General features: G+C 41.6%; 2 protein-coding genes across 2 annotated transcripts; one reads left to right on the forward strand and one right to left on the reverse strand.

Annotated features, from left to right (window-relative positions):
• Positions 1 to 1,656: 1,656 nt before the first annotated feature.
• On the reverse strand, positions 1,657 to 7,522 carry LOC124035415 (protein FAM227B-like). Its single transcript, XM_046348866.1, has 9 exons — positions 7,266 to 7,522; positions 5,319 to 5,562; positions 5,140 to 5,183; positions 5,015 to 5,047; positions 4,812 to 4,916; positions 3,590 to 3,688; positions 3,001 to 3,102; positions 2,660 to 2,786; positions 1,657 to 1,763 (listed from the first exon to the last, which is right to left on the reverse strand). Exons 1-9 carry the CDS (start codon positions 7,341 to 7,343, stop codon positions 1,657 to 1,659), a joined length of 939 nt encoding a protein of 312 aa, XP_046204822.1. The 5' UTR covers positions 7,344 to 7,522.
• LOC124035001 (tRNA-uridine aminocarboxypropyltransferase 1-like) lies at positions 7,437 to 13,233 on the forward strand. Its single transcript, XM_046348384.1, has 6 exons — positions 7,437 to 7,553; positions 10,654 to 10,972; positions 12,029 to 12,172; positions 12,377 to 12,456; positions 12,519 to 12,697; positions 12,889 to 13,233. Exons 2-6 carry the CDS (start codon positions 10,676 to 10,678, stop codon positions 13,116 to 13,118), a joined length of 930 nt encoding a protein of 309 aa, XP_046204340.1. The 5' UTR covers positions 7,437 to 7,553; positions 10,654 to 10,675; the 3' UTR covers positions 13,119 to 13,233.
• Positions 13,234 to 13,260: the final 27 nt, after the last annotated feature.

Below are 13,260 nucleotides of genomic sequence, written 5' to 3' on the forward strand. Positions count from 1 at the left end.
GAAACAACAGGTCAGTAGATGTAAACCCCCAGTGAATCTGAAACAACAGGTCAGTAGATGTGAATCTGAAACAACAGGTCAGTAGATGTAAACCCTCAGTAAATCTGAAACAGGTCAGTAGAAGTAAACCCTCAGTCAGTCTGAAACAACAGGTCAGTAGATGTAAACCCTAAGTAAATCTGAAACAACAGGTCAGTAGATGTGAATCTGAAACAACAGGTCAGTAGATGTAAATTCTCTGTGAATCTGAAACCATAGGTTAGTAGATGTAAACCCGCAGTAAATCTGAAACAGGTCAGTAAATGTAAACCCTCATTGAATCTGAAACAACAGGTAAGTAGATGTAAATTCTCTGTGAATCTGAAACCATAGGTTAGAATGTAAACCTGCAGTAAATCTGAAACAGGTCAGTAAATGTAAACCCCCAGTGAATCTGAAACAACAGGTCAGTAAATGTAAACCCCAGTGAATCTGAAACAACAGGTCAGTAGATGTGAATCTGAAACAACAGGTCAGTAGATGTGAATCTGAAACAACAGGTCAGAAATGTGAATCTGAAACAACAGGTCAGTAAATGTGAATCTGAAACAACAGGTCAGTAAATGTAAACCCCCAGTGAATCTGAAACAACAGGTCAATAGATGTGAATCTGAAACAACAGGTCAGTAAATGTAAACCCCAGTGAATCTGAAACAACAGTGAATCTGAAACAACAGGTCAGTAGATGTGAATCTGAAACAACAGGTCAGTAAATGTAAAAACCCCAGTGAATCTGAAACAACAGGTCAGTAAATGTAAACCCCAGTGAATCTGAAACAACAGGTCAGTAGATGTGAATCTGAAACAACAGGTCAGTAGATGTGAATCTGAAACAACAGGTCAGTAAATGTAAACCCCAAACAACAGTGAATCTGAAACAACAGGTCAGTAGATGTAAACCCAGGTCAGTGAATCTGAAACAACAGGTCAGTAAATGTAAACCCCCAGTGAATCTGAAACAACAGGTCAGTAAATGTAAACCCTCAGTGAATCTGAAACAACAGGTCAGTAAATGTGAATCTGACCAGGTCAGTAAATGTAAACAGTGAATCTGAAACAACAGGTCAGTAGATGTAAACCCCAGAATCTGAAACAACAGGTCAGTAAATGTGAATCTGAAACAACAGGTCAGTAAATGTGAATCTGAAACAACAGGTCAGTAAACCCTCAGTGAATCTGAAACAAAAGGTCAGTAGATGTAAACCCTCAGTGAATCTGAAACAACAGGTCAGTAAATGTAAACCCTCAGTGAATCTGAAACAACAGGTCAGTAAATGTAAACCCCCAGTGAATCTGAAACAACAGGTCAGTAAATGTAAACCCCCAGTGAATCTGAAACAACAGGTCAGTAGATGTGAATCTGAAACAACAGGTCAGTAGATGTGAATCTGAAACAACAGGTCAGTAAATCTAAACCCCAGTGAATCTGAAACAACAGGTCAGAAAATGTAAACCATCAGTGAATCTGAAACAACAGGTCAGTAGATGTGAATCTGAAACAACAGGTCAGTAAATGTAAACCCTCAGTGAATCTGAAACAACAGGTCAGTAGATGTGAATCTGAAACAACTTTCAGGTAGATGCAAACCGTCAGTAAATCTGAAACAGGTCAGTAGATCAGGTCTTACCACATGCTGACTCTCCATTGCTCTTCCCGGACGTGTCTACAGGATCCAGCCAGCCCAGGTTCCAGCTCTGCCATGACAACAGGGTGGGCTTCACACCTAACAGAGACACATAGGAGACAGACACACTATTTTTAAACACTAAATGTATGTTGTTCTTATCAAAGGAGCGACAGGGTAGCCTAGTGGTTAGAGTGTTGGACTAGTAACCGGAAGGTTGCAAGTTCAAATCCCCAAGCTGACAAGGTACAAATCTGTTGTTCTGCCCCTGAACAAGCAGTTAACCCACTGTTCCTAGGACATCATTGAAAATAAGAATTTGTTCTTAACTGACTTGCCTAGTTAAATAAAGGTGAAAAAAAAAATTAAAAGGACGGCCCAAAAACTGTCAGACTCCAGCCACCCATCTACCGAATGGCAAGCAATACCGGTGCTGGTCTGGAACCAACAACACCCTGAACAGCTTCTACCCCCAAGCCATAAGACTACTAAATAGATAACAACATAGCTACCTGGACTGCGTTGACCCTTTTTGCACTAACTCTTTTGACTCATCACATACGCTGCTGCTACTGTTTATTATCTATCCTGTTGCCTAGTCACTTTACCACTACCTATATGTACATATCTACCTAAATTACATTGTACCCCTGCACATCGACTCAGTACTGGTACCCCGTGTATATAGCCAAGTTACCATTACTCACTGTGTATTTATTCCTCGTGTTACAATTCTTTCCAAAAATCTTTTCAATTTTCTCTCTGCATTGTTGAGAAGGGCCCGTAAGTAAGCATTTCACTGTTAGTCTACACCTGTTGTTTACCAAGCATGTGACAAATACATTTTGATTTGATCTTTGTTGTTCTTTGTCATTTACAGTTTGTAATTTTGTTGTTTAGAAAGTCTGTAATGCATTTAGATGTTAAACTGCTCTCTAAATACAGCGTGATGTGGTTGCATGCCGTGATCACCAGACCCAAACAATAACACTAACCTGACACCCAGAGGGAGATGAGGTCAGTCAGGTCTGTCTTGAAGTCATGGCCTAGACGTTCCATGGACTCAGGGAATGCTGCGTAGAACGCTGCGTAGACCGCCTGGGCCAGGCAGTCTGCATACACCTGGAACACACACACAGTCTTTACTGTAACTGGTGCACCTGTCTTGTCTTACACAAACACTGATACTTGTCTTTTCTTCAAGTAAGTTAGAAGCAGTGATTTTGCAGACAGCAGCTGTTTTTGAAGAAGGTTCTACTTGCAATGACTGTGACAGCTGAATGCTCTGAATGTAAGTCTCTCTGGATAACAGTGTTTGTTAAATATACATAAGTACCTTAAAGAGCTTGTCCTTCAGGTCCATCTGAACGGTCATCAGCAGAGAGACAAAGGCTCCAGAGATCCGATCAAACAACTGGCTCTCCTCCTCCACATTAGGCTGGGAGGATATTGACACACAATTCCACGCTGTAAGGTACTGCAGGCTACCTAACCTGACAGCATCAACAACTGTCAGAACATATTCTAAAGTAAATGTACGTACAGAGCCATACATTTCATCATTTACTCAACTCTATCAGGAACTATTACGTACAATATTTAGATATTTCAATAGTTCTATTGTGCATACGCTTTCTATTGTGCTACGTGTGTAAGACTGCCTCTGCTTAATACTGAGTATATCATAACTTAGTTGTGGAATCTGGCAGAAACCTTCAGATAAGATCATTTTCACTGCACGCATTTCCTCTAAATCACATTCATCTATAAATACTATATTGCCAGTGATGGATGTACTGTACAGGCTGGAGTAAAAGACGAGCCTCCCCCATCATCTGCCTCATATTAATATATGTATCAAAGTTACATGTCTTGGTTGCATTGTCCGTTGATATAGTGCATCACAAAGGATGGAGTGAAGTCACCTTAAATCTGTGGAGGAAGAACCACCAGAATGTGTCTTTGAGAACAGCCACGGACAGATCACACAGAAAGAACGGCCTCCAGATCTTCAGGAAGCCTGGCTGCAGTAAAGAATCATACACACACATACAGCAGGTTTAATGATGATTAGCCTAACCCTAATGGGACTGAATTGTTCTGTTATGTACACAGCAATTAAATGGTCATTGCAAAGTGGTAATTACATAATAATTGCTCGATAATTATTCTTTAGTATTTTGATAAGTCAGTGAAACAGCCACCATGACCTTACTGTTGTTAGGTGGTTCCCAATTGTGTCAGTAAATACCAGCTGACACAGGAGTGTTAAATAAAGCATTACAGATAACTAGCTAATCTCTAATCTACTTTTCAATGAATACCAATCCACCCTGCCGTTAAAGACTGCCACACAGCAGCATAGCTACAGTACATATGTGAGAGATGAATCATGTGTGCTTGGAATGCAGTCGAATCCGACCGCATGCACCGAGAGCGGGAGAGGGCCACATTCAATACACATGTGCTTGACATGCATGTGAAGTTTGCATGCGATCCCTTTCTCTTTTTCCTAAAAGCTGTGACAGCTCAGGTATCTGTGAGACCTGACATAACATAACAAGTCTGCTCTCCATCACCCGGACCGGCCACATCTGGCTTTCAGCGCAATGGATGGATATTAGTGTTTGTGGTCATAAATAAGAACTAGCCCAGCGCTGGTTTACTCTGCCTTTCATTTGTCTCTCCGTTTCTGTATACTGCACTACTTTTGACCAGAGCCCTATGGGAAACTCTATGGGCCCTGGTTAAAAGTAGTGCACTATATAGGGAATAGGGTACCATTTAGGATGCAGCCTGGGACTGTTAATACTACAGGACTTTAATAGGAGCCTGGCTGCTCCTTAGATTAACGTGATTGGTTGCAGAGCTGCCACAGTATTCCCCTTTGATGAGGGAGAGCAGAACTCTGGTCTGGTACTCTCACTCACTCACTCACTCACTCACTCACTCACTCACTCACTCACTCACTCACTCACTCACTCACACACACACACACACACACACACACACACACACACACACACACACACACACACACACACACACACACACACACACACACACACACACACACACACACACACACACACACACACACACACACACACACACACACACACAAGATTTGAGTTTGCAGGTATGTACATTAAAGCCTTGGGCCTCTGATACTCTGTCCAAATGCTGTAAGGCATCAGGATGTCCTGGGATGTCAGTGTCCTCGACTGCATCAAACCCTGGGTAGTCATAGTCCTGGAGAAACACAACTCATTAGTTTAACTAAGTAAACACCAGAGAGATATGTCCCTCATGGTGTAAAGAGCCATAAACAGACAAGACAACAGACTCACCTTGATGTCCAAGCTCCGCGACACTGCCTCACTCTGGAATTAAACAGTCAATGTTGTTGTAAATCAGAATCATCCTATATAAATGATCAAATCTAATACAAATAATTATAACTGCAACTCATTACCTGCTCTTTCATGATTCGATGTGCTCTTTGCACATACATTTTATCTGAGAAAGAAACATTGAGATAATGGCAAAGGTATCACCACTTCACAGCAGCCCTATGTTTCAATGACCTGGGCTAGAAATATACAATTTGGCCTGATGGTGAATTTGAGAGCTGTGGGTAGTGTAGCTACTTACATGTATTCATATCATCAAATACTGACTCCGCATTCTTGTTTTTGCTCTGTTCTTGTGACATTATGGATGCATGTAGTTTTATCTTGGAATATAGCTCCTCTATGCTCTTGGAGAAGGACATGGTGACGTCCACTGGGAATGGCACATTTACTTTAAAGTAGTCATATATCTGTCTGGGATGACTGTAATGTTTGAAGTGGGATGATATCTCTATATTCTCCTCAAACGCCACGGGCCAGTCAACCTACAGAAAGTGTTGAGAGACTGTTTCAGTATCATGATGTAGGCCTATTTGTTATATGTGAGTATTTATGTTGATTATTATCATGTTGTGATCCATCTCAAATACCTACACTACCAGCCAAAATTTTTAGAACACCAATACTCATTCAAGGGTTCTTCTTCATTTTTGACTATTTTCTACATTTTAGAATATTAGTGAAGACGTAAAAACTATGAAATAACACATGGACTCATGTAGTAACCAAAAAAGTGTAAAACATCCAAATATATTTTATATTTGAGATTCTTCAAATAGCCACCCTTTGCCTTGATGCAGCGTTGCACACTCTTGGCATTCTCTCAACCAGATTCATGAGGTCGTCACCTGGAATGTATTTCTTTAATGTTAATTTGTGGAATTTCTTTCCTTCTTAATGCGTTTGAGCCAATCAGTTGTGTTGTGACAAAGGTAGGGGTGGTATTCAGAAGATAGCCCTATTTTGGTAATTGACCAAGTCCATATTATGAACTGCAGAAATATGCAAAGAGAAACAACAGACCATCATAACTTTAAGACATGAAGGTCAGTCAATACGAAAAATTTCAAGAACTTTGAAAGTTTCTTCAAGTGCAGTCGCAAAACCCATCAAGCGCTATGATGAAACTGGCTCTCATGAGGACCGCCACAGGAAAGGAAGACCCAGTTACCTCTGCTGCAGATGATAAGTTCATTAGTTACCAACCTCAGAAATTGCAGCCCAAATAAATGCTTCACAGAGTTCAAGTAACAGACACATCTAAACATCAACTGTTCAGATGAGACTGTGTGAATCAGGCCTTCAGGGTCGAATTGCTGCAAAGAAACCACGACTAAAGGACACCAATAAGAAGAAGAGACTTGCTTGGGCCAAGAAACATGAGCAATGAATATTAAACCAGTGGAAATTTGTAATTTGGTCTGGAGTCCAAATTGGAGATTTTTGGTTCCAACCGCCACATGAGACGTGATGTGGGTGAACAGATGAGGAGGAGGAGGTGTGATGGTGCTTTGCTGGTATTTAGAATTCAAGGCACACTTAACCAGCATGGCTACCACAGCATTCTGCAGCGATATGCCATCCCATCTGGTTTGGGCTTAGCGGGACTATCATTTGTTTTTCAACAGGACAATGACCCAACACACCTCCAGGCTGTGTAAGGGCCATTTTTACCAAGATGACGAGTGATGGAGTGCTGCATCAGATGACCTGGCCTACACAATCACCCAACCTCAACCCAAATGAGATGCTTTGGGGTGAGTCGGACCGCAGAGTGAAGGAAAAGCAGCTAACAAGTGCTCAGCATATGTGGAACTCCTTCAAATAGGGTGGCTATTTGAAGAATCTCAACCATAAAATATATTTTGATTTGTTTAACACTTTTTGGGTTACTACATGATTCCATATGAGTTATTTCATAGTTATGATGTCTTAACTATTATTCTACAATGTAGAAAATTAAGAAAAACCCTTGAATGAGTAGGTGTTCTAAAACTTTTGACCGGTAGTGTACACAATTAGCGAGTGAATTCTTACAGCTTAACACATGGTATAAAACAAAATTGCCTACACTATGTAATCTTGCCTGGACTGTGCTAGGAACTACTTGTTAACGTTAGCTAACGTCAAATTAACACATTGGCAGCAGTCTCTAATAAATAACCATTGTTTATAAGGCTTTTCTTACCAGTCCCTGATTCCGAACAAACTTTTCAAACGTGCTCAGGATTTCTTCATCGTCCTCTGGGTCTTGTTGTTTAGCCATGTTTTGTCTCTGACCCTCCAAAGATGCTCAGCCCTGAGTGTCAAAATATTACTCTTGTGTTCCGTTGCTAGGTAACAGCAGTCATTAACATTAGCGCCGCTAACTTCTTCCGGTTGACACTTCCGGTGTAGAGCGAGTCCATGCTTGCTCCGCTTCAGAGTACATATACAATTGTTCTAAATCAATTGGATCAAGTCTCATTTTAAACAGGTAACGTTAATGAATTGTGAAATGGGATTTATGTCTTCCACTGTTAGATAAAAACATTCCTTGTATCGCTATATGAACGTGTTTATAGCCTCAAGCTAATTTAGCTAGCTATCATTATCTGCAACAAGATTCTAAGTTAGCACAATGGGTTAGTTATAAAACTCTTTGCTTACACAGTGCAGTGCTGACATTACCGTTCTCCTAGCAACAGGATATTATGCCCAGCATTCCCCCTGCAAAGAAATGCTAAACTTTAGTAATATATATTTTTAGGACTCTAGTGCAGTACAACCAAATAGTTTTATAACTAAATCAAGATAGACCACAGCCTGTCGTTTCCAATCGGAACAAATTAGTCATAGTGGGCAGAGCCAAGCGCGAGCTAGCCAGATTATATTAGCCCGTTCTAGCAATAATATTCTCCCACTGGGCTTCCTCTTACTGTGGAAACGCCAAGCAGAAGTTTCACATTTATACATCCGGTGAAATATCTGTCTCATTGTTCTGTGGTACAACTTTTTTTCACAGCATTGCAACCACCTCTGAATAAATGTATGGATACTTTAAATATTGTATTATTTATACCGCATTTATTTGTATTAATTTACACAGATAATGGTATGTTAAGCTATTGTGTAGGCTATATTTAAATAAATACACCAACAAAATACAAATAATGTTATTGAAATTATTCAATAGATTCTGCAAAACTTAAATGGGTCTCTTGTGCTGGGCAACGGGTTTAATACAGAGTACTGGTGACTCCTTATTCCTTACAACCACTCCTATCTCTGCAATGCAATACACTGTATGTGGGATACTTATTGGCTTGTAGAGAGAACTTTAGTACCTGTTCATAGCGGGGTTTTTTTTTTTGGGGGCTGTTAATGGCTATATGGGTCCACTAATACAGCACTATTAAAGGCCCAGTGCACTACTTTTGTGGAACCCCCCAAAAGGTTTAAAAAATAATAATTGCGACACAGCACCCCTACTTCCCACTGCTATGCCTGTCTCAGCTAAACTGGGGTGGGAAATACTCAGTAGGGTCTCTACTAGTTTTGGTGGGGGCTGTGTCGCACAGTTAAATCAAATTTTAAAAAATCTATAATCCCCAAAGCAGTACACATTGGCTTGTAGAGAGAACTTTTTGACCAGTCTCAGCTAAAGTGGTTGGGAAATACTCAGTAGTCATTGTCATTTGTTTGGAGTGCTCCATGTGAGCAATGAGCATGGGCCTTGTTTCTGTCTTGTTAATGTTGAGGGAACACACACGCCTGAGCACGCATAGATGTAGCCTACCTGGCCTGTTGCGCACAAATGTAAGAAAATGCCCATTTAGGGATGTTCGATTTTTGATTGTCTTAAATCACCATGTCCACCACTAATAAGCTGAGCTTTAGTAATTATTTTCTTCACCTCACACAGTCAGTCAAAAGTTTATTTTTATTTTTTTACTTCCATTGCAAATGATTGCCTAATAATTCCTCACAGTAGGCCTATTTGAAAACTATTTCCAACAATCGCCCCCTCGATAATCACCAAACCTCGGTGTGAAAGTGCAAAATATCATAATCTGATGATCCCATATATCCAGTCATAAAATAAGTTTCCCTTGTGCAAAAATCTCTGAGGAAACTCTGGGCCCGGAATAGACTAGTTGATCGTTGCAAGTTCACTAGAGACAGCTTTTGGTCAAATCCAGTTGATTGATTTGATACAATGTTGCGCTTCACTAGTGATAGCTCAAGCCAAGGGAGGCAGACAGACAGACAGAAAGGGAGGCAGACAGACAAGTTGAGTTGAGAGATGAATGTGAAAGAATCTGAATTTATCAGTATATTTTCTACTGTTTTTATTTGTGAGCTTTATGTATTTTAACTTAGTTGATAATGGAAGTTCTAGGCCAACGGCTGCATTGGCCATCTCTGAGCTCCATCCGATCATTTAAGATATTTAACCGCCAATGATCAGTGTATAAATGTGTCCATATGTCAGAGACTGGTGCTGATTAACATGAAGAATGTTTTGATTAACCACAAGACAATGATTGAGAAACAAAAATGTTATTGTTGAAATTAAACTATTCCATGAAAATGTGCATATGAAGATCATAACTGGCACAGATCGGTAGAAGAAATGATATGCTCCCCAAACGTGAAACTCGTGTGATGCCTATGAAGTCTTTATAAAATAATTGCCTCCATGTTTCTATGGTTGGATTTTCAAGCAATGTAGGACATGCCTCACAATGTGGTAAAACATTCGGGTTTCAAACAATGAAGTATTTTTTTTAAATGTATACTTCCTCCAGCGCACATTGTGAAGTGGTGGGTGATGCACTGATAGCCTGTCTACCATTGTGAAGTGGTGGGTGATGCACTGATAGCCTGTCTACCATTGTGAAGTGGTGGGTGATGCACTGATAGCCTGTCTACCATTGTGAAGTGGTGGGTGATGCACTGATAGCCTGTCTACCATTGTTTTTTTCTTCCGGTCAATTTGGCCAGCAACTATTTTATCTGCATAAAAAAAGAAGGCCAAAAGCAGAGGATTACCAGCTAATGGAAACCCTGGTAGAGACCCTACTGAGTATTTCCTAGCACACGTTAGCTGAGACAACTTTTATACCTTTCTACAAGCCAATATGTATCCCATGTACTGTCTATTACAGTATATTGCATTGGGCGTTAGAGGGGGCGGAGAACGTCGTGCTGCTGGGTATGTATTACACAGTCCCACTCCAAAACTAACCATACTAACTACTGAGTATTTCCCACTTCAGCTGAGATGGGTAGAAAAGTTATCTATAGACCAATAATCAACATAACTGTGTCAACATTGTATTTTTTCATTATTGGTATTAATGTATTTAAAACCATTAATATTTTTAGAAATTACTCATTGCATTTTCTTGTGACCATTGATTTAAAATTCTATATCTTTTGAATGAGTTATCCATATTGCAATGTTTTGAAATGCGGGCTTTTGACTTATTTGTTGTGACTTGCTTCAGCGAGCCAACTACCTAGCTAACTGGTATAACTACGTCCCTGGCTGTGCACCTGATTCTCCCGTTTGATGTTTTGTTTGTTGTCAGCCACCTCCAGTCAGTCAGTGGGATGTCCAGTTCGGACGTGCTAGCCAGTCCCAGTGGTGTGGACGTGTCCTCCTCTCCCAAATCACCACTGGCTAAAACCCAGCAACCTGACAAGGACTCCAAACCAGTAACCAAACAGAACCCTGTCCCTGCCTCCCCTCCCCTCCATGGTCTGAAGCTGGCTCCCCACAGGGAGCTGGAGCAGGCACAGCAGAGGGGCAGGCTGAAGTGTTCTAGCTGCGGAGGCTCCCGGATGTTCTTCTGCTACACCTGCTGCTCTTTAGTGGGCGTCAGCCAGCAGGAAATCCCCTCTGTCAAGGTCAGGGAAAGATCTGGAGCTCTGTTCTCCTTATTGGCCTTATTAAACATAACACACACAGGCTTGTAGTGGCCAGTCTGATTGGTTTTATTAAAGCACACAGGCTTGTAGTGGCCAGTCTGATTGGTTTTATTAAAGCACACAGGCTTGTAGTGGCCAGTCTGATTGGTTTTATTAAAGCACACAGGCTTGTAGTGGCCAGTCTGATTGGTTTTATTAAAGCACACAGGCTTGTAGTGGCCAGTCTGATTGGTTTTATTAAAGCACACAGGCTTGTAGTGGCCAGTCTGATTGGTTTTATTAAAGCACACAGGCTTGTAGTGGCCAGTCTGATTGGTTTTATTAAAGCACACAGGCTTGTAGTGGCCAGTCTGATTGGTTTTATTAAAGCACACAGGCTTGTAGTGGCCAGTCTGATTGGTTTTATTAAAGCACACAGGCTTGTAGTGGCCAGTCTGATTGGTTTTATTAAAGCACACAGGCTTGTAGTGGCCAGTCTGATTGGTTTTATTCAAGCACACATGCTTGTAGTGGCCAGTCTGATTGGTTTTATTAAAGCACACAGGCTTGTAGTGGCCAGTCTGATTGGTTTTATTAAAGCACACAGGCTTGTAGTGGCCAGTCTGATTGGTTTTATTAAAGCACACAGGCTTGTAGTGGCCAGTCTGATTGGTTTTATTAAAGCACACAGGCTTGTAGTGGCCAGTCTGATTGGTTTTATTAAAGCACACAGGCTTGTAGTGGCCAGTCTGATTGGTTTTATTCAAGCACTAGCCTGCAGACATGGGCTGTCAGAGATAGTGGTACTACTTACGGTGCCTCACACACTAGATTGAAGTGTACTTCGGTTCTGGTGCAGATGCAGGCTTTTGTTACAGCCCAGCATGAAAGAACACACCTGATTCAACTAATTGATCAAGCTTATGGTGTATGTACAGATACAAGTTTGAGACAATTCACAGTACCTGTGTTGACTGTTTGTATTGGTAATACCTGACCTGTAATGGATGAACATGGTTGGTCACACTGTAAACTTTCTCTAACTTGTGTTTGCAGCTCCCTATAAAGATTGACATCATCAAGCATCCCAGTGAGGTTGATGGGAAGAGCACAGCCATACACGCCAAGATCCTCGCCCCCGATGATGTCACCATCTACACCTACCCCTGCATACCTGAGTATGAAGATGACACAGACAAAGTTAGTCAGCTTTTCCTCATCTTCATATGAACAAATATTCAGAGAATGTGAGCCTGATTAACTAATAAACAGTTTGTTTACCACATCATATACATAAAAATGTGTGTCATGTGTCTAATGTAACCTGATTTAGATAATATTAATACCATTGTATTATGTTGACTTGAAATGACTGACAAGTATTGGGTGTGTGTGCATGTTTAGGTAGTGCTGGTGTTCCCTGGTCCTGGATCAGTCTCAGTGGAGGAGATGACATGGAGATTGCAGAACCTGGCTGTCATGAAGTCAGCTGCCTCCCCAGATGAGGAACCGTCCCCAAAGAGGCCCAGAGCCGAGGAGATGCCAGGGGCTACACAGCAGGCGGAGGGACACACATCAGGAGCCACACACACAGAAGAGAGGGAGGGGAAGCAGGGATAGAGGGCCAGACTGAGACACCAGGGGCCTGTCCCCTCCAGAGAGTGGTGTTCATCGACAGCACATGGAACCAGACCACCAGAATCATCACAGATGAGAGACTACAGGGTAATTATGATAGATATAGCATTGATGTAACTTAAAGTGCTGTACGTTACATGGGGGAACTACTTTGTTATTACCTAGTTATAGCCTACAACAAGAGCCCAGAGTTTTTCTTGGTCGGGTCACAATGTGAACAGGACAAACTCCTGGCCCTGATAATGACTGATGGACTGTTCTTTTCTCTGTTTCTGCAGCGTTGCTCCGTGTGGAGCTGAAGACCAGGAAGACGTGTTTCTGGCGCCATCAGAAAGGTTCTCCAGACACCTACCTGGCAACCATAGAGGCTGTCTACTACTTCCTCAAGGACTACCAGGAGCTGTGTCTGAGACAGGAGTACACAGGACAGTACGACAACCTGATGTACTTCTACTGTTACCTACACACACTGATCAACAAGGCTAAGACAACCGCTGGGAGACGCTGAGGCTGCAGGGAGGAGAGAGAAGCCAAAACTACCGCTGAGAGACGCAGAGGCTGCAGATAGGAGAGAGAGCCAAAACTACCGCTGAGAGACGCAGAGGCTGCAGATAGGAGAGAGGCCAAAACTACCGCTGAGCCAAAACTAC

The sequence above is a fragment of the Oncorhynchus gorbuscha genome, linkage group LG05 (assembly GCF_021184085.1).
Source record: "Oncorhynchus gorbuscha isolate QuinsamMale2020 ecotype Even-year linkage group LG05, OgorEven_v1.0, whole genome shotgun sequence".
In the NCBI taxonomy this organism is placed as follows: domain Eukaryota; kingdom Metazoa; phylum Chordata; class Actinopteri; order Salmoniformes; family Salmonidae; genus Oncorhynchus; species Oncorhynchus gorbuscha.